This window comes from Candoia aspera, chromosome 10, assembly GCF_035149785.1.
Source record: "Candoia aspera isolate rCanAsp1 chromosome 10, rCanAsp1.hap2, whole genome shotgun sequence".
NCBI classification, from domain to species: Eukaryota; Metazoa; Chordata; class Lepidosauria; order Squamata; family Boidae; genus Candoia; species Candoia aspera.
Window position 1 is genome coordinate 11,596,287 of NC_086162.1, and position 21,959 is coordinate 11,618,245.

Here is a 21,959-nt window from a genome sequence, read left to right on the forward strand (position 1 = left end):
GGGGTTATGAATGAAGCTCCCTGCCAGGCTCTGGGCTGCCCGGCCTTCTCAGGAGAGGTCCCCAGGCTGGGAGGGAGCAGCAGAGCAGAGGGAGAGGGTGCCCTGAAGGTGAGGCATAAACAAACATGACCTGCACGTGACCTCTAGAGGATTTTAATGAAAAGCTGAAATGACTCATCAACTTGCCAGGCTAGGCGAAGGATATCAGAGCTGAAAATGGTAACTAATGGAAAACTTAATTGAGAGTTTGGCTCCTGCTAGCTGCTAGCAGGGTGTTGGAGGAAAATTCTGAGAGTGCCTTGGACTACAAGAAGATCAAACCAGTCCATCCTCCAGGAAATAAAGCCAGACTGCTCACTTGAGGGAACGATATTAAAGGCCAAACTGAAATACTTTGGCCACACAATGAGAAGACAGGACACCCTGGAGAAGGTGCTGATGCTAGGGAGAATGGAAGGCAAAAGGAAGAGGGGCCGACCAAGGGCAAGATGGATGGATGATATTCTAGAGGTGACATACTCGTCCCTGGGGGAGCTGGGGGTGTTGACGACCGACAGGAAGTTCAGGTGTGGGCTGGTCCATGAAGTCACGAAGAGTCGGAAGCGACTAAACAAATAACAACAACAAGCTGCTAGCAGTATACAGACCTAAGCCAGGGCACTTTCTGAGGCTGCAGATGGCCCACGTAAGGTGATTCGTCCTTTGCTATATCCAGTTTTTCAGACATTTTTCAATTGCTTTGTGCCAAGGGAAATGATGTAGCCCTCCCAATCTCTTTTGTCTGTTGCCATGTAGGACAATTTGTCTTGAGCATTGTGGGTTTTTGTGACTTGGACTATGTTTTGAAACTATAGAGCAATAGTGAGTGTGTCCCCCACTGACGAGATACTACAAGTCATCAACTTGCTCTTCCTTATTTTTTTGCAGGGGACCACCATAATGTTGCATTTCCCTTTCTGTAGATCCTATAGAGAAAGTTCTTTCTCCTTGTATGTAACAGCCTGCGCACAATAAGATTTTTGAGCAGGGCATTTTCCAGTTAAAATTAGGAATGCCTGATCTCTTAAGCAGTTAAAATTTAACTGATCTCAACACAGCAGAAGATCCAAAATGCTGTATAGGAATCTGCATAGGGAATTGTGTAGCCCCTAATCTGTTCTTCTCTATTTGTGTGTCCGCTGTGTTTGGGGCTGCACCGTTGATAACCTGAGGTTTTGCATTGCATCTTCAAATTACTATGTAGTTGATGCCTCTCTTCTCTTCTTGCAGCGGGTTCAGGCTCCATGCAAGGTCCTCAGACACCTCAATCCACAAGTAGTTCCATGGCCGAAGGAGGAGACTTGAAGCCCCCAACTCCTGCATCTACACCACATAGTCAGATGGCGCCTTTGCAAGGCATCAGGTAATCCCCTGTCACTTTCGACTACTGTGCTGATAAACGTAACAACTGCTGGCAGCTTGTTACTTAAAAGAAGCTAAAATGGTTTATCCTTTTGTTGGATCAGGAGTAACTCAGTAGGCCTTCAGGATGCCTTTCCCGATGGCAGTGACCCTGCTTTTCAGAAGAGGAACTCCATGACTCCAAATCCAGGGTACCAGCCCAGCATGAATACTTCCGACATGATGGGTCGCATGTCCTATGAGCCAAATAAGGATCCATATAGCAGTATGAGAAAAGGTGATGGTATCTTTTATATTCCAGCACATAGCCATTAAAACTGCCTGAGCCTCCTAAAACAGTGAACACACCTTCTGGGATGTACCCATCTCCTAACTTTCTGCCCTGTAAAACTCCATATTTATTCACCTTCCATTTGGGTCTTGGATCTTGTAGGCTGATCATTTACATTTTCTCTTTTTAGGAAGTGATCCCTTTATGTCCTCAGGGCAGGGTCCCAACAGTGGTATGGGAGATCCTTATAATCGTGCTACAGGTCCAGGAATGAGTAATATGACTATGGGACCGAGGCAACATTACCCTTATGGCCCTTATGAAAGAGTGAGGTTAGTATTTATTCTAGGTGCATTGATTCTACCTTACTGTGCCACATATTTCCTAGTTAAGCAGGCGTTCTTATTTGATGTAAGTTTATTCATTTTTCTTCCCATCACCATCAGCAAGATGGCAAAAGAAAGCCTTTCAATTTCCAGTCTTTGTTTACCTGGGATTTAGTGTTGCAGATGTTTTTAAAACACAAGTTAATGGCGAGGGGACTAAGTTACAGACAAATAAAATTTGAAGGCTTGTGCTATTAAATTAATACGACTAGAAGCTGTAAAGGATCAGGTACTATTTCACCTCTCTTTGCTGAGAGATCAAGTATGAACTCATCCAGACTTTTAACTGTAGAGCCTAAAAAGAGTCTAAAACCCCTAATATATTCAACGTATGAGTAACTCGTTAAACTATGCCTAAAGTTGCACAAAATAGAAAAACCTGGGTCTAAACAAAGAGTTGTGTAGCCTGTTAAGATTTTATTTCTGGTAGCAGTGCCCTCTGTGAGGCTTTAACTTCCATAAAGGAGGGCTAAAATTACTTCTTGTAAGTGTAGATGTTGTCTTGCTATAGAACTGAAGCAGGAATGGGACCTGAAGCCAGCTTGGGAACTGGAACGCCCCAGCCCAACATCTTGCCTTCCACTCCGGATTCAGGAATGTATTCCCCAAGCCGCTATTCTCAACAACCACAGCAGCGGTAGGTTCTGATACCATCTCTCCATTGATGAACTTCATACTACTTGCTGCATCTGGGATAATTTTTTTTTATTTTTCCTTATAGACATGATTCCTTTAGCAATCAATTTCCTACTCAAGGTACATCCTCTGGCAGTCCCTTTCCTAGCCAACAGACTACCCTATATCAGCCACAACAGCAGGTGAGCTCCCAACATTTTCAAAGCTTGTTTGAAAAGAGATGTGATCACTGATGTGATCTGATGAGGAATTGTAGAGAGCAAGGCCATATTGTTTGCGAAAAAGGCTGTGGCTTAGTTTCACAAAGACTGGGCTTTCTCAGATCAAGACAGGAATATTTGTAGGACTTAATTGGAGCTTTCTTGTTTCATGCTGTAGACAGGAAACAAAACAGTGCTCTTAAATAAAGAAGCTTTGCCTCATTATAGTCTTTTTTATGTATAAGCAGTATACATAATGGACATTTGTATTGATTTGCAATCAGAGATCTAAAATATCATTACATGTCACTTGGATGTGAGGATATTTACAATCACAAAACTTGGTCAGTCTGTAGCATTAATAACCAGGATTTAGTTACTCATAAAGCTTTCCCTTGAGAATACAATATTATGAAAACTGAAAAGTTCATACCAGAACTCCTGAAGTGAAAGGTTCTTTCCTGTTTGCAATGGAGGTTTTCCTTTTTCTTGTTTCTGACCATTCTGCGCACACTTGTTTTGCCACAAATTAATTCTCTTGTCTGGGGCTGTTTGGATAAGAACAAGGCTGTCGTGTCTGAGCTGATCAAGTATGGTGTGTCCTGATGGGAAAGGTTTTTAAACACAAGCAGCATAATTTAATCACAGAACTTGCAAACAGTTCTCAGGCCGTGTTCTAGATTTTACAATTTTTTTCTCCCATCCCAATACATAAAGGAAGCCACAGTAATTTGCTTTGGTACTATCCTGAATACAGCCTTTCTGTGTTTTTATATTTAAAGCATTTTCTCAGCTCTTCAGCTGAAAAGACTTCAGTGTATCTGGAAGATCAGGAAGAGGCTTTAGGCTTAGGATGGTCTCCTTGGAATCTGTTTCTTGACACTCCTGACACTTCCACCCAGACACCTTCTCTCATTCCTCATAGAGGCTTTCACAACCAGATGCCCTTTTGGGAGGAGTAAAGTTCACTGTGGTGAGACTACAGCTGATTGTTTTGGCCCAAAGAGAGAATCTAGGTTGAAGCTTCTATTATCATGACCTCACATAATCATGATTCACTAGAATGCTCTTCTAGGAGGAATGAAAGAAAATCTACAGCATTCATAGAATGTCTTACAGATACCAAGGCTGGTGCTGCAGAACTGAGAGCTGCTTGTGAATAGCCAATTCTCATTTTTTCCCTCAGAACTACAAGAGAACAATGGATGGCAACTATGGTCCACCGGCCAAAAGACATGAAGGAGAGATATACAACGTACCGTATAGCACAGGCCAAGGACAAGCCCAGCAACAGCTGCCTCCAGCACAAACCCAACAAACGAGCCAGCCGCAAACTGCTCAGCCTTCCCCTCAGCAGGAAATGTATAACCAGTATGGCGGGAATACATACTCTGCTGCAGATCGTCGACCTGCTGCTGGGCCTCAGAACCAGTTCCCATTCCAGTTTGGCAGAGACAGGGTCTCTGCTCCCCCTGGCTCCAGTACACAGCAAAGCATGCCTCCTCAAATGATAGGTGGCCCGATACAGTCTGCTCCAGAAGGCCCACAACAGGGCACGATGTGGCAAGGGCGTAATGAGATGGGTTACAGCTATCCGAATCGGCAGAGCACTGGCTCTGCACCCCAGGGGTCTGCCTACCACGGAGTGAATCGAACAGAAGAAATGCTACATCCAGATCAGAGGGTTAACCATGAGGGACCGTGGCCTTCTCATGGCAACCGCCAGCCTCCTTATGGTCCTTCTGCCCCCGTGCCCCCAATGACAAGGCCGCCCCAGCCTAACTACCAGGCCCAACCCAGCATGCAGAATCACATTCCTCAGGTATCTAGTCCAGCACCTCTTCCCAGGCCGGTAGAAAACCGCACCTCTCCAAGCAAATCTCCATTCCTGCACTCAGGAATGAAGATGCAGAAGGCAGGGCCCCCTGTCCCAGCCTCACACGTAACATCAGCAGCTGTCCAGCCTCCTATGATACGACGGGACATCACTTTCCCACCTGGCTCAGTGGAAGCTACACAACCAGTGCTGAAGCAGAGGCGGCGCCTGACCATGAAAGATATTGGTAATTGTCGCATCAATACCAGTGGTGTTTCCTGGTCATAAGTAGTAATGCCAAAAATTATATCAAAGCAAGGATTAGCAAAGCCTGACAGGCTGAACTGGTGTTCTTGGCTACTGTGCCTGGATTCATGCAGTGGGGATCCCAGTAGGGATTGGTGGATGTTGGGATTAGTACACAGGAGATTCCTTGTGAGTACAGGTAGACCTTGTTTAGCGACTGCCTTGTTTAGCGACTGTTCACAGTTACGATGGTGATGAAAAAGCAACTTCGCAACCAATCCTCGCATTTGTGACCTTCACGGGTCTATAAAAGCAAAGGAAAGCTGAAGTAAGATCATAAGCACAGTCACGGTTTCACTTAGTTTTAGTGATTGCTTCGCTTAATAACCAAGTTGCCGGTCCCAATTGTGGTCGCTAAACAAGGACTACCTCTACAGGTGTGATTGGTTTATCTGATCAAATGAGATTATTTTAGCTCTTTGTAGAATGTGGAAAGCAGGATTTGGTGCAGTTTCATTTCATTTTGGGTACTGATAAGTATCAAACTCGGTTTCTGACACTGCAGGAACTCCTGAAGCATGGAGAGTGATGATGTCTCTAAAGTCTGGGTTACTGGCTGAAAGTACGTGGGCCTTAGATACCATAAACATACTGCTCTATGATGACAACAGCATAATGACCTTCAACCTCAGCCAGGTGGGTTGATATCTTGTGATAACAGGGCTTTGGAAGTCAAAAATTAGATTAGAACACATGGGCAAGTCAATACAGAAGGAGTGTGCCTCCTATATGGGGAGGGGGGTGCATTCTGAACATTGACTGGTTTTATATGAAGCCATGGGTTACTTAACAGAGGTTTGTTGAATAAACCATGATTGGCAGGATTTATAGGGCATGCCAAACTGTAATCCTTAGCTTATATACCATATACTAGCACAGTACAGATCCAGCCAATGTGGAATTTGGCATTTTGAGAGTGGTTTAAAGTGAAATTCCTAGCCTTCACAGGCTGAAATACAGGTAGTCCCTGGGTTAAGAACATCCCGGTTTACAGACGACTCCAAGTTAAGAATGGACTGCCATAAAGACTACTCTATTAAAAACTGGAGTTACATACAGTGTTTTGGGTTAAACACACAATACTACTTTGTATATTATTATGTTTAAGATGTTTTAGTGTATTTGGAAGTGCATAGAAAGGTAAAATATATACTGTATACTAAGACAAACATTTGAATAACTGATGCTAAATAACTGTTCGAACTTACATACAAATTTGACTTAAGGATAGATTTAGGAACGGAACTCATTCTTAAACTGGGGACTACCTGTAAGTAGAAATTTCAGTTATCAATTCATCCCAAAATCAGTACTATTTAGCTATTGATTCCTAGCCAGTATTTTTAAGTGTCTTGCTGGCTTGAAATGTGGGAGCGGCAATCCAGTACTTCTGAATGATACCACTTGGGGGGAAGTTGTGATACAATTTTTCATCCTGGCTGCTTCTCCCTTTTAATAATAGAAAGAAATAAAACAAATTCTGCAAAGTAAACTAACCTGAGCAAATTTGCATTGATGTGGGTCAGTAGAGTTCAACTTTTATATGGGCAAAATTATAAGTACTGGTTATAATACAGCCCAGGGTCCTCTGGAAACAAGACTTGTGGGTTCAGAATACACTCAAAGTACAAAGATTTTAGGTAACATACACTCAGCTGTCCTGTCTGCAGAAACAAAGGATCTTGAAGTTCTCACTACCCATGGGTTATTATTAAAAATTGAAGTGATTAAAGGATTGGGATAAAATTGAAGTGAGGGGATGCTGCAAGGAGTATTTCAGGGGGATGCTGCAGGAGTATTTGTTTTATTGCTTTCACTTTCTGAAATGCATCTCATAAAATGAACTGTACAAGTTTGTGCCATGATAGGTTCAGTATAATTGATGCCGCAAACACCTTGGAAATAGTTCTTTCCACGTCGTTTTTTTAAAAAGTGATAATTAGGTTTCCAAACATTGGTTGTGATACTTAATTTACTTCTGAATGAATAACAAAAATGAGGCAAAGTTTATTGTAGAGTAATCAGTGCCGTTCAGCCTGGTTCACTCACAAGAAGTAAACAGAATTCTTCAGAATGCTATTAACTGAGGTCATCTTGTCTGCTTCTGCGAGGGGAAGTGTCTAGATATGCCAAGACTTGTCCCTTGCTTCCGGTTTTGGCTCTTGGATTATCATCAGGGATAAGAACAACATACTCCACTGTGTCACAATTAGTGAATTATTGTGATAAGAAATGTAAGATTTATCTTGCCCCAAAAGAAGTTGAAGCAGGTTGAACACTGTATACTTGTTTCATTTTCTAAGCATCACTTGGAAGTTCTGGCTTAACCTGAGTGTGTGAAATTGCCTTACCCTGATTTCTTGATGCATTTAGCTCATTGTTCTTTACTCTCAGTGTCAGCAAACCTGTAAGAGTTTTTTTCACACCTTCCATTGAAGATCTTCTCACTGGAATACTAAGAGACTGAATGTGAGGGTTTCTTTACTTTAGTGCAACACTGGGCAAGTTTTGTGGCATGGGACTGCACCTTTGGAGGTACAATTTTTGGCCTCTGAGGGTTGTGGTGGGCCCAGCCAACCGTGAGGTCACCACAGTGGGCTGGGCCAAGATTTCCAGACCTGGGGCAGGATTAAGGTCCACTGGGATTGTTTTGAGTGAGCTGTGACTACCCCAAATGGCTGCATTTGTGAAGGGGGGGTACTTAAAAAATAGAGAAGCATTGAACAGTCATCTGGAAAATGGATTTTTTTTTTCAAATAACAATAAAGATGTTTGAATGAGAAAGAGTGTCATTTAGGTGGCCATCTAACAATCTGAAATTTCTGTACTTAACTTGTGTATATTGAGCCACTCTTAACCTGCTCTGACCTCTATTTGTTTTCCAGCTGCCAGGATTGTTGGAACTATTAGTGGAATATTTCCGACGTTGCCTCATTGAAATCTTTGGAATCCTGAAGGAATATGAAGTAGGTGATCCAGGGCAAAGAACGCTATTGGATCCTGAAAGATCCTGCCAGTCTTCAAATCCTCCTGAAGGAGCGGAGAAAGAAGAACCACAGAATAACAACTGTGAAGCAGAGGAAGAGGAGGAGGGAGGAGAAGAAGAGGCTGCCTTTGCAAATAAAGTCACAGCACCTCTAGAAAGTAATGAGGAGAAGTTAGTCAGTAAATTCGACAAACTTCCAGTCAAGATAGTGCAGAAGAATGACCCGTTTGTGGTAGATTATTCAGATAAGCTTGGCCGGGTACAGGAATTTGAGAGTGGACTGTTGCACTGGCGGATTGGTGGGGGAGACACCACTGAACACATTCAGACCCACTTTGAAAGCAAAACAGAGCCATCGCTGACTCACAAACGAGCTTCCTGCAACTCTGTTTTGCGGAAACGTTCAGTAGCTGAGGGCAAGCCTGTCATCCGAGAGAGAAAATCCCTTCCATCTGATGGTCCTCCAGAGAAAAGGATAACAGCCACTATGGATGACGTGCTTTCAGCCCGACCAGGCTTCTTGGCAGAAGAGGAGGAGGTCAGAAATGTGGAGGTGACAAAGGAAAGCAGCAAATTTCCATTTGGCATTAGTCCAGCTCAGAGCCACAGAAATATTAAAATCTTGGAGGATGAACCTCACAGTAAAGATGAAACACCCCTCTGCACACTTCTGGACTGGCAGGACTCACTGTCTAAACGCTGCATCTGTGTGTCTAACATCATCAGGAGTTTATCGTTTGTGCCAGGCAATGACTTTGAGATGTCAAAACACCCTGGTCTGCTGTTGATCCTGGGGAAACTGATTCTCTTGCACCATAAGCACCCAGAACGCAAACAGGCACCACTGACGTACGAGAAGGAAGAGGAGCAGGACCAAGGAGTGAGCTGCAACAAAGTGGAGTGGTGGTGGGACTGCCTGGAGATGCTGCGTGAAAACACTTTGGTCACGCTGGCCAACATCTCTGGCCAGTTGGACCTTTCTCCGTATCCAGAGAGCATCTGTTTGCCTATACTGGACGGACTCCTCCATTGGGCAGTGTGTCCTTCAGCAGAAGCCCAAGATCCTTTTCCAACCCTTGGGCCTAATGCTGTCCTATCCCCTCAGAGACTGGTTTTGGAAACCCTCAGCAAACTCAGCATCCAGGACAACAATGTGGATTTGATCCTTGCAACACCACCTTTTAGTCGCTTGGAGAAACTCTACAGCACCATGGTGCGTTTTCTTAGTGACCGAAAGAATCCCGTATGTCGGGAGATGGCTGTGGTACTACTGGCCAACTTGGCACAGGGCGACAGCTTGGCAGCTAGAGCTATTGCCGTGCAGAAGGGCAGCATTGGCAATTTGTTAGGCTTTTTGGAGGATAGCCTGGCAGCTACTCAATTCCAGCAGAGCCAAGCCAGCTTGATGCACATGCAGAACCCTCCCTTTGAGCCGACCAGTGTGGACATGATGCGTCGGGCAGCTCGGGCACTGCTTGCCCTGGCCAAAGTGGACGAGAACCACTCTGAGTTCACGTTATATGAATCGCGGCTGTTGGACATCTCCGTGTCACCTCTGATGAACTCATTGGTTTCACAAGTTATTTGTGATGTACTGTTTTTAATTGGCCAATCATGACAGCCGTGGGATGCCTATACCCCCTGTGTGTGTGTGTGTGAATGGAGGACTTAGAAACTGATTGTTGCCCTTTATTTATGCAAAACCACCTCAGAATCCACTGTCTGCCCTGCGCTGTCCTGCTTCTACCTTGGGGAAAAGATATTCCCTCTCCCCTCACCTCTGCCCTTCAGATCTATCCTAACCCCCTGTTCAAGGAGACAAAGTTCTGCCTACATTAAAAAAAAAGACTTTTTTTATTTTAACCAAAGTTGCTGTTGTTTACAGTGAGTTTGGGGAAAAAAACTTTGTCCTGTTAATGCATCGACAGGCACTACTTTCATAACTGTTTTTAATGGTAAACTCTGAAGGACAAAAAGTGACTGCTGAACTCTGTGTGTGGTTTATCGTTGTACATTCACAATCTTGCAGGAACCAAGAAGCTACCAGTTGTTAACAGACCTTGTCCAAGGGAGGCCTGTGCAGTAGAGTGTAGAACTTCATGTACTGTACACCTTAAACTGTAAACATACTGTAATAATGTCTCACATTGAAGAAGAAGAAAAAGCTGGATCAGCAGCAAACTGTAGTTTTTAAAAATGTTTTTAGTTAATGTTGAGGAGAAAAAAAGGCTTTTCCCCCAAAGTATCATGTGTGAACCTACAACACCCTGACCTCTTTCTCTCTTCCTCCTTGATTGTATGAATAACCCTGAGATCACCTCTTAGAACTGGTTTTAACCTTTAGCTGCAGCCTGACAGCTGCCAGGTGTGTATATATATATATGATGTTGTACATTGCACATGCCCTCAGATTCCTTGCAGTTTTGTTCCCTTTTCCCTGCCACCCCTTTATAGTATGACGAGTTAAACAAGTTGATGACCTGCAAAAGCGAGACACCAATTATTTAATCTCTTGCCAGAAATCTTTTTCTTTCTTTCTCTTTCTTTCTTTCTCTCTCTCTCTCTCTCTCTCCCCCCCCCCTTCTTTTTCCTCTGGAGGATGCTGTACAGGTCTGTGTATAAAGTCATTGCTGTCTCAGCAGCCAATCAACTTATAGTTTTATTTTCCTGGGGTTTTTTTGTTTTTGTTTTTTGTTTCTTTTCCTTTCTAATCGAGGTGTGAAAAAGTTCTAGGTTCAGTTGAAGTTCCTGATGAAGAAACACAATTGAAATTTTTCAGTGATGAATTCTGCATATTTGTATTTCAGACGATGTAGCTAAAAAACTTGATGTAAATTCCTCCCTTTTTCCTTTTTTGGCTTAATGAATATCATTTATTCAGTATGAAATCTTTATACTATATGTTCCACGTGTTAAGAATAAATGTACATTAAATCTTGGTAAGATGTTTGTGAGGGTTTTCATTCTCAATGATCATATAAGCCACTTTTTGGCATCCTGATATCAACCAGATGTAATCCAGATGTTTCTCTAGGAAAAATACTTTTGAAACAATAATCATTTTCAAAGGTAAAGATGTATTATTTATTTAGCATAAATAAATGCACAATTAAAATTTGAATACATAAATGGCTAGGATTTGTTTGTAAAATCAGGGAAGAGTTGTTTCGACTAGAATACACTGTCCTTAATAGTGACTAGTCCATTCTTCACAATTTATAAATCAGTCTAGCTCAAAGTATCAGCTGTCTTAAAGGGGTAAGGGTGGTGGGTAGAAAATAGGTAAGACAACTTATTTAGCCTACTCAGCTTGGGATACTGGTTTGTATCTTTTTTTTTTTAATGTGGTGCTTTGCTATTTTTAAAATAGTTTTGTATTGACTCAGTGGGAAATAAGCTACTTTAATGCAAAATTAACAAGAGCACAGTAAACCTTTTGCCAGATAAGTAACAATTTAATTGTGCAAAGTCAAGAGTAGCAGAGTTCTGTTAATTGAGAGCTGAAAAAGAGCCAATTCAATATTCTCCTGGCAAGATTACCAAGATCCCAGAGAAACAATTTTGAGAAGGAAAGAGAGTTAAAGGCAGATTTACACATCCAATTGGGAAATCAACTGATGTGCATGTGCATCAAACAACACTAACATGCAATATTTACCCACCTATAGAAATCTTAGCCTCCTCACAGCCCAACTCACAGCATGGTGGTTGTAGAGAAAATAGGAGGAGGAAGGAGTATTAGGGATGTTCTCCACCTTGAGTTATTTATAAAAATAATAAATTCAGGATAATTTTTTTAAAAGATTGCAAAATAAGGTGGTAGAGTGTAAAGCCCAGTACTTGATTACTAACAGTTGCTGCAAAGAAGTATTCATTGGAGAACAGTCGTAGTTCTATGTAGGTCCCATATAAAATCCATATGAAAATTTAGTTGTGACTGAAGTCCCACTAACTTAAATGGGTGTAAGTCCAACTGATTTAATGTGTGTCACACAACCCTGTTTTGGCCATCAGCTTGAGAAGCTACCATTTGGAGAACAGGGTTTGTCATCTTCAAATCAAGGCTTCCTATCCTGGTTATTAGGTAGGATTTGGGGAAAAAAGTCCATGACCAGTGAGCAAACTGGATGGGCTGGGAGGAGTTAGAATCTTAAACAACTGGAGGAGGCAGGTTGGAGAAGACCAAGTAAGATGCTCTGGGAGGCCCCCTGGCCAGATTTAAGCAGACCAGGCCTCTCCCACTGTTGACTGACCTGAAGAGGTGCTGTTCACAGAGGTAGAGTTTTTGCTCCATGAGATTGCTTTCAAATCTGAAATGCACGGAGCTATTATAACTTACTATTACAGCTATGCAGTGCCTTGGATCTGATCTCCCAAAAATGCTTGGGAGCATGAAGGTAGCTTCCAAGTTACCTTCATTTAGGCCACAGAAGGAGGCTTGGGCTTACCCAAGAAAGCTATTTTGTAGCATGAGTAGAAGGACAAATCCCCATCTTGCTACCATCACTGTGCATAGGATCCAAGACCAGTCAGTTTATTCTGGTGTGTGAGAGAACTCAAGTTTTTCCTCTCCTTGACAGTAAAAATAAAATGATTCAGTAGTTAGTAGCTTATTCTCCTTTACTGAAGCACACAATCATCTGCCAGAGGATTTGATAATTCAAATGCTTGTAACACTGCTCCAATAGGGTAGATTTTATTTCACCGACATATTGTGGCCATTAACAAGGCTTTTGAGGATAAGTTGTGTAGGCCTTTACAGAAGAGAAGTTTCACCTTGAGGACAGAAGGCAGCATGCCTCCAAATAGCAGTTACAGGAGAACAATGGTAGAAGTGATACACATTTTCATGTTCTGCTTGTGAGCTCCCCAGAGGATCAGGCACTGCTGTGAGAAACAAAATGCTGGGCTAAGATGAACCTTGGCTTGATTCTATTCTTACAGAAATCTAGAGATTCAATGCTCCAATGGTTTCCTTGCCAATTGTGTGAATTCACATAGATTTGGGGTGGGGGGGATAGCTGTGTTGCTGATTGAAAAGGCATAGCAGTTTGCCATAGTCAGGACTCCTGTTCATCCTGAAGACTTCCAGATACATTGAACTTCATGCTCATAATTTCTTAGCCAGTTTGGCTGCTGTCACGCTAACAGGAAATTATGAGAATTGAAATCGAAAGCCCTTGGAGGGTACCAGGGTGGGGACATCTTTTATTAGAGGGCTCTAAAGCTCAATTCACACACACTGTGAAGCCACAAGGTTGTTGGTTTGGTTTTAGCATATGAGGGGAAACTCACCATTGTTAATGGATGAATATGTTATTTATTCAACCAACTATGAATAAACAAACTCTGGCTTAGCACTGTGTAAATCAAGTATATCATAGCTGTTCCCCCCCCCCCAAGAAGAGATTTCTCTACAGGTAAAACACAGTTACAAGCATGGATTTGTTTCCCAAATCTGAATGCCATGTTTTATACATGAACATGCTCAACAGCTCTCATACTCAAAGTCAATTCAGCATTTTTAGAAGTCTAATCTGAAAGGATTTGGGGGGGGGGTATTAGTTTTATGAATATTACATTATGAATATATATACCAGTCTCAGTATTCTTGACTGAGTTGAAGACAGACAGACCAAAATAATTGCAGGCAATGGGATTGCCAGACCCAAAGCATGTTCCAAAATACTGAGAAGTAGTACTGTAGTCTTGCAGTTAAAATGCTCCAAAGAATAGGGAATTGCAGACCAAATATTCTCATAGGGTTTAGCTGAGCTGTATTGGAGGCCGTGGTGGGAAGTGAGAGAGCCAGTTTGGTCTAGCGGTTAAAGTGCTGGGGTAGAAACCAGGAGGTTGTGAGTTCTAGTCCCACCTCAGGCACCAAAGCCAGCTGCGTGACCTTGGGCCAGTCCCTCCCTCTCAGCCCAACTCACCTCACAGGGTTGTTGTGGGGAAAATAGGAGGAGGAAGGAGTATTAGGTATGCTATCATCTTGTGGCAGTTTGAAGCAGGATTTAATGTTTGCTCCTTTTTAGTTGTTTTGGACTACAGCTCCCATAAACTCTAGCTGACATAGCAAATGGTCAGGAATTCTGGGAACTATAATAGGAACCTCTGAAAGTCAAGGGTCCAGTGCTTGTCACCTCCAGTGGATCAGTCATGTCAGATACAGGGGCTGGGCATCACAAGTGGATTTTAGGTGTTTTTTTCACCAAAGAATCCCTTTCTGTATTGAATTTGCTTATAAAGAAAGCCATGCGTGTCTGCTTCACAATTCCCATACAATTCCCATACAGTATACAAAACCGCAGGGGGACACCTCCTGCCCATGACAGCTTCACTCTACGGCAGAAAGGCCTTTGCAAGGTCGGTCCTGACTCCCTTATCAAATATGGCGTCTCTTGCTTCACTTCCCCATGCAAGCCTATTCCTTGAACGGCGGTGGTGTTCCTTTCATAAACTCCCTCTCACCCCGCAAACAGCCTCAATACATTCCGCATTGTAACTTTCGGCAGGGCAAGCAAGCATGTAGGAAATGCACCATAGAGGTACTGCAGGCTACACCGACTCTTTTCTTGCGTTCTTATTCGAGAGATTCATGGCTGACTAGGCTTCCAACGTCTTTATCAATCTTCAAGACATTAGTTTATAAAGCCTCAAAAAGTTTTATGGAGGCTTAAAGATCTATGCAGTCATCAGGAGTCGAGCTAACTAAGGGCGAAAAATTTACTGGCACACGTTTTCATCTCTCTTCCTCTAGTTCTGAGAAAACGAAATTATACTTAAACATTGTTCTTACCGGAAGTTCAAGATATGCCCCAGTATAGAACTCTATGGTGAAACTCATCTAGCCCCTCTCTCCCTCTTCCATCGATGATTCTGCGTTTTAACGCCGGAAGGGCGGCTGCCTTCTTTTACTGCGCAGGCGCCAAGACCCCGTGCCTTTCCGGAAACCCGGAAGTAGGAGGAAGAGGGTTTGTGAGTGTGTGAGGAGTGAACTGAGTGGTTGAAGTCCAGCGTGGGGCGGGGGCGCCGCCGCCGCCCTGCAGGGACGGGCTGGGGGGACGGGACCGACTCTTGCATTCCGGCGGACTGTCTGGTTGCAGAAGCACCTCTCTGCATGGGCCCCTCCTATTGGCTACGGTCTATCCTATGGGCTCCCTCCTCCTTAGCTGAAGAGACAGCCCCACGCGCCCCTCCCTTTCCAGGTCTTTCCCCCCATGTTGTCTCCCTCGCGCGCCCTTGGCCCTCTCCCACATCTAGTCCCGTCTGGGCGAGTGGGAGGGGCTGCTGCTTCTCCACTCCTCCCCGGGGTCTGGCGTTGATGGAGGGGGCGGGCTCCTTGATCCACCCAAGACTGAGGGTTGGGCTCGGAGAAGGTCACCAGAGAGCCTCATGGCCCACCTAGTCTTAAATACCCGCTCAGCGATTTAATTCAACAGGGTCAATTGTTTTTCTGACTTTGCATGACACTTTGACACTCATGATATGGGCAGGGTGCTTGCCACATACTGGGGTAAAATATGGTGAGGTAACTCGTTCGGTGTGTGTTTTGAAAACAAATGAGTTTTAACAATCTTCCTTGGTTTAAGTAAGCTTATAGGTCTTGTTGGGTTAATGGAGGTTCATGGGACATACATACAGTGATCATCCCTCCTTTATTATAAAGGACAGTCCTTGGTTTCAGAAAGCTGTCCTTTAGATTTATTTATTTTTCAAAAACTCATGTTTGCCCTTTATTTTGGTCATTTAACTTTTACCATACAAATAGTACTACTTAATGCACAGTCTTTCAATTATGGAAACTGAACTGTCTTTTTTTAAGTAATTTACATACACTGCTTGATCTTAGATGTTTTTATTAGAATACGTGTTTTATAAAGTTTTCCTTGGTTTTGCTCTTGAATTTTCCTTTGTAAAACAAAGTTATAAACAATTTTTTTTATCCTTATGAGCTTCTTTCAGATTTTCCCCTTTTTCAGGTTTGTCCTTTATTTTTTCCAAGAAAATATGGTCACCATAGACATATATGCATTTCTGAGCTACTTTTTATTTATTTATTTATTATTTATATTTTTAATTAATAACAAAAAAAGGAAAAATATGGTATGTATTTCAGGGGTAATACTGATGGAGATACATAGTCAGAGAGAGGGGGGGAAAGTGCTTTACAAAAAAGTGGAAGAAGTGCAACAAAATAAATAAATAAAAAGAAAAAACCTAGTATATAATATGTCATTTCTGAGCAACTTAGAGAAAAGTTGGAGCTAAATAATTTCTATACATGGGGAAAAGAGGGACAAATTACATCGGAGGGTGCATAATTTGCATACTGAAAATATCTGATGATAGAAAACACCACTTTCTTAGGCCCTGGAGAATTACTGCTAGTTAGAAAAGATTATTGGTAAGATAGGTGGACAAATTGACTTAGTATAAAACCACTTTCCTGATATTCTTTAAATCAAAACCTTGGTTCATCTAATGCTCCAAAGTCTCAGGAAAAGTGGCTTGCATCCCTGTTCCTCAGAATCCTTTTATATAGCATTTTGCAGTATGGTGCCCTCTAGACACTGGGATTCTGGCTCATGGAATTAATTGTAAGTTAGCATCTTCAGTGGCCATGCTGGGTCAAATGCTCAGAGAAGAAGTCAACATATCTGGAGGACATGAGTTTGAGGAAGGTTGTAACAAGGATTTGATCAGAAATCCAGCACCTTTAAATGATATGCTTCCTCGGGATTTGCTGATACTTTTTTTTTTAACTGGGAATGCTTAAAATAGAACATAGGAACTTGTATATACAGACTGCTGTGGCGCTTTTTACGGTAACTTCTTCCTATGCTAGAAAAACTGCTTTGGTCTTACCTGCTGAAATGAGCAACTGTGCTGTGGCTGCAATGCAGTACAAGCTTGCTAGAACTAAGCTCTTTGAAGTTAATGTGCTTACCTGTGAGTAAGCACTCGTAGAATCATCCCCTTTTAAAATTTGAATTGACATGAGGCACTTCTCACAGCTGATTTGCTTTATGTAGTAGTGACAGTTCCCATATGTATGCAAGTTGCTCCTCCAAAGTGTGAAAGGAAGATTAAACCCTCATCAGTGGTCACATACTAGGGAGATATCACTTCTACTTCTCCTGTTCACATTTCATGATACATACATACATACATACATACATACATACATACATATTTATTTATTTTTCAAATTTCTCTCACCACCCATCTCTCCCAAAAAGGGAATTCTGGGTGGTTTACAATAAAATCAAAATTAAAAACATATAAATTACAATACAATAAAACAATAAATAAAGATAAAACAGGTATAAAATCCAAGCGGTGAAGATCTTATTTGTTGGGGAGAGATCTATGGTACTAGCCACCCCCAGGAAGAACTGGTGCCCCTCCCACCCCAAGCGAGGCAGCAGAATTTTAAAATCAAATAGTGGCATAAATAAATAGCTGTGTATGATGCAGTTTAGACTCTTTCTGGCATGGCATCTACAACTATTCAGCTTTTTGTGAAGCTTTTAACATAATATTCCCTATGTAATTATAGTAGCTTTTTTTCACCTTTTATTGAACAACTTTTGTTTGGCTTAATTAAATTCTTAAATGTGTAAAGCAATGCAGTCCTGCAACAGAGTGATAGATGATTCTGCTTTTGTGATTGATTGATGGTTTGTATTTGCCCTATAGAGACCCCAATGTGGGTTATTGTGATTACTGTTTTCACATTTGCTTTGTTTTTGAAAGGTCTGTTGTATCATTGCATGTTGCCTAGAGTTGCTGCAGTGATTTAGGCAGCTTATAAATTGAATAAATAATAAATAATGTTCTTTGCTTGCATACTAATCCAGAATAAGATATTCAATTTTTTTTAAAAAAGAATGTTTTTCACAGAAAAACAATTGGCTTGTTTTTGTTGATCCATGCCAGTTTTTTAACATGTTGTTGAATACTTGTGAAAAAAAAAGGTGAAAGGTCCCCTGTGCAAGCACCGAGTCATGTCTGACCCTTTGGGGGGATGCTGCTTTCGCGACGTTTTCTTGGCAGACTATAGAGCAGGGTGGTTTGTCATTGCCTTCCCCAGTTGTCACCTTCCCCAGCAAGCTGGGTACGCATCTTACCGACTTCGGAAGGATGGAAGGCTGAGTCGACTTGAGCCAGCTACCCGAGAATCCGGCTTCCGCTGGGATTGAACTCGGGTTGTGGGGAGAGTTTCGGTTGCAATACTGCCGCCTACCACTCTGCACCACACGAGGCTTTTTTGCTGAATACTTATTAATGCCAATATTGTCCCAGAGAGATTACAAAAGTGCCATAGTTTCTATTCAGATCTTGCAATCTATGTTTTGATAATAAACAGGGCTGGATTAGAAATGAATAGCATTATTCATTATATGGTACCTCCTTTACTATATTGTATGCTGTCCTATGTGTAAACCCAGCATCATAGTTTGTATGACAGGCTTAGATGATATGGTCAGGCATTAAATATGATCTGAGTTGTTTAGCATGTCAAGAAGTGAGTCAGAGTCAGTCTAATCCCACTCTTTTAAAATGTTTTTTCAAGCATCCATGGTTTAAAGCAAAACTTTTTGAAAATACCAAATTTATTTTCATATTTTTCAGAGTGTATCCCAGAAACAAAAATGTGATGGTGCCATCAAGTTTTTTGTACCATTCCTAAATGAATGATCTTCACCCTTCCTGATGAAAAAACAGCTAATATGAAATTGAAGTTCTTTGCTGAAGTATTGCCTTTTCTGGAAGGACTGCAGAGTGGGTAACTGCACTACGTATTGGCCGTTCCAAGTTTAAGGAGCAACTTGGGGAAAAAAGGCACAGTAAGGTATGAAGAGGAGGTCAAATGGCAACTGAGGATGTCTGAACTTTTATAGATGGAGGAAATGAGAAAATGGATGTCAGAGGAACATATAGACCAGTCTTAAAGAAACATTGATACAGACTGTGTTCACATACTATAATGAGCCAAAAATCTTGGTTTATGATGCACTACACAGAGCTCTAACTACAGTATTTGGCTTACTACTACCACCATTTTCTTAGCACTACCATTTTCTGTTTACAGAAACTGGAATTTAAACCTGAACTCAGCCTTGCTTGGAATTTACAGTTTCCCTAAATCCAAAACACCAACTGTACCACATTTGGATGATGTGTTAAGCCTAAGTCTTGGGTAAGGACTGGGTGTGATGAGGGGTAAAATGATGGTAAATGGTAAATCCATGGAAGCGACTTAACTATTTGGAGTTGGGGACTGTGTATTCTGTCAGTTCTGGAGGTATTTATATTGTCCCCCAGGTTCAGTTTTCATACATAAACTTCTCCTGTGTGTTCACATTTCTGTAAATGAATGCAGAACTTAAAATTTGGAAATGAAGTGTATGAACTTCATACTGTACAGTATTGGGCACCATTTTAGGAAGCTCTGGTGAGGCTTGTTGGAAAGCTTCTGCCTTAGTTTCAAAAGAGCTAGTTAGGCCACTATTCTCATAATACAAATCATCTCCTTAAAAAAAAAAAAACGTACGTGTGTGCACGTGTGTATATGGAAGGTTAGAGCAGGAAGAAGTCTCCATATGATGGAAAATAAACTGATTTGCTTGTGTGGATCTGTTTCTTGATCCAGCTAGATTTGTTAGGTTTAACCTGGGCAATCCAAATCACCGGTCTCTTTTCTGTGTTCGTTTAAAGTAAGCCTCTTTGATCACATTGTTATGAATTTAAAGTATTCCTCATTCTGACAGTAGTTTCTTTCCTTGGGCTTGTTTTAGATACTTTAACTAATGGATTAGAAAACATTTTTGTATCAACGCTGGAGTTTTGAGGCCTTACGTGCAAGTACAGCTTAAAGCTGTGGGGCCGTGATGGCAAACTTTTCCCAGCTACTCTATGGCTAGAATTCACTGCCACTCTGAATTCATATGCTGTTCCTATCTGTCTTATATTACACCCCATAATGTGACCACAGCGTTACTGATATTTTAGGATATGGTTACAGTGTACTTCAGGAAAGCCATTTCTGGTATCAGTTCCTTATCAGAAAATGGAAATAACTGAGTTCCAAGGATGTAAAGCATCTGTCCGTTAGAAGTGTCATACAGTTGCAGAAAAGATCCTTTGGAAGCCCTGCTGAGAAGTAGGGTTTAAAAAAAACCTTCATAAAGTAAAGATACACATTAACAGAACACCATACTTCAAAGATAAGGTAATGGAGAATGATGCAAGCAGAGCATATCCTGAGCTTAATGATATTGGAATGTTCACTGATTGCTAATCAGTTAAGCCAACAAAGGCCCCTTCTCAAGATGAATTCCAAGTTTTGGCCTGCAAGATCATTGATGCAGGCTAAGTTTATACACTGTGATAAGTCATAATGAAGTTTGTTTGGCTTTGGTTTAGTCAGTGTGTTGCATAAATCTAGCTATTGTAGTTTGTAATCCACCTTTATGGTTAAGTGTGATGTGAGAACCCAAACAGTTGTAGCTCATTCAACCAACTTTGATTACATTTAGCTAACAGCCTTGTTGCCACTGACAGATTAAAATGTATAGGAATGAAAGCCTTTTTTCACAAGTTCTGAGGAACTGAACAATATTTGTTTAAATAATATAAGAAAATAATTGCAGGCCTTAAAAACTGAAGTATGTGATTTTTCTGAGCTTTTTGAATCTTGTCCTTGACACATCTAACAGAAATTGTTACTGACTTCATTAAGGCTAATTACTGAATTGATGATAGATAATTGTATCTCAAGCAAAGAAAGCCTCATGAAAACGGTTTGAATTTTGAAAGCTAGCAGTGTGGTTTGGTTTTATTCACCCATACGCCATTACTTATTTTAAATATTTTAATCCTTATTTTCAATATTTTCATCCTCATTATAGATAAAGGATAATATAAAAGATTAAACGGTACAGTGCCTCAGCTAATGGCATTTAAATTCAGTAGTATAATCACAAGACCACAAAACCTAGAAGAACAGAGCAGTTTTTAGCTGATGCCTGAAAACCAATCAAATATGATGTCACTGAATGTATAGAAATAAGAAATTGCATAAATGGAGAGGCTTCCCCTGTAGCCACCAACTTCATCCGAAGTACAGGAGAATTATTTATCTGTTGAACTTTTGAAGAATAAGTTTTAATGTAATGTTCTACTTTTCTGCTCATTTGGGCGCATGAAGCCTTCACAGTAAATGCAACCCTGACCCTATGCAGACTCAGTGGCACAAACCAATTATTTTTAGAAGCAAATCTGCCTGATCAAAGGCAATCTTTACAAAATTTCAACAGTGGTTCAAAGCTTTGAGGAAAAGAAACTAGCCTCCAAAAGGTAAAAAAAACAACTGTCTGATAGTTCTTCTTTTGTTGTTTTGCTTTAACAGCCCAAAATCTCAGCTTGGTAGAAATATTTCCGTTTAAACAGTTGCATTTGAATTGGAAAATAATTTTAATCTACTTTCTTTGTGCAGGCTGTGTTTCTGAAAAAGAGATAGGAACAGGATTCTGCTGAGGAAGTGAAAGTGGCTAGATACAGGGTCAACAAACTACATTTTTTCATTTTTTTTCTAAGTAAAAGAAAGCAGAGGAAAAAGAAATGGCTCAAAACCTAACAGTAGAAGTTTACCAAGCATTGATCTGAGCTGTTTTTAATGACAAATACTGTCTCACTCTTGTCCTTATACAATATGATCTATACAGGAATACTGTATATACATGGAGAGGTGTCAACAAATTTAACATAGCTGAATTCTGTGTGTTTTATCCAGGAATTTTATCCAGGTTTTATCCAGGAATTTTATGCTATAGCATACTTACACTTTGATTGTCACAATAGTTTACGGTATGAAGAGTGAGAGTCTGCTTCCCTCTGGTGGTAGCCAGTCTAAAGAGCAGGAATTTAAAACCATCTAATATTTTCATTT

The 21,959-nt window shown here is 41.3% G+C and overlaps 1 protein-coding gene and 1 long non-coding RNA gene across 2 annotated transcripts in view; both read left to right on the plus strand.

Moving 5' to 3' along the window:
• The window catches only part of ARID1A (AT-rich interaction domain 1A), an 84,311-nt gene extending 73,366 nt beyond the window's left edge, over positions 1 to 10,945 (plus strand). The window contains exons 13-20 of the mRNA XM_063312223.1: positions 1,270 to 1,402; positions 1,506 to 1,678; positions 1,863 to 2,004; positions 2,570 to 2,695; positions 2,780 to 2,876; positions 4,081 to 4,957; positions 5,522 to 5,652; positions 7,902 to 10,945. Of these exons, the coding sequence (XP_063168293.1) occupies positions 1,270 to 1,402; positions 1,506 to 1,678; positions 1,863 to 2,004; positions 2,570 to 2,695; positions 2,780 to 2,876; positions 4,081 to 4,957; positions 5,522 to 5,652; positions 7,902 to 9,620 (3,398 nt within the window). The 3' untranslated portion in view covers positions 9,621 to 10,945. The remainder of the gene's footprint in view (positions 1 to 1,269; positions 1,403 to 1,505; positions 1,679 to 1,862; positions 2,005 to 2,569; positions 2,696 to 2,779; positions 2,877 to 4,080; positions 4,958 to 5,521; positions 5,653 to 7,901) is intronic.
• Positions 10,946 to 14,597: 3,652 nt separating this feature from the next.
• LOC134503187 (uncharacterized) lies at positions 14,598 to 19,946 on the plus strand. Its single transcript, XR_010068512.1, has 3 exons — positions 14,598 to 14,976; positions 18,641 to 18,860; positions 19,101 to 19,946. It is a non-coding gene; the product is annotated as an uncharacterized LOC134503187 (long non-coding RNA).
• Positions 19,947 to 21,959: the final 2,013 nt, after the last annotated feature.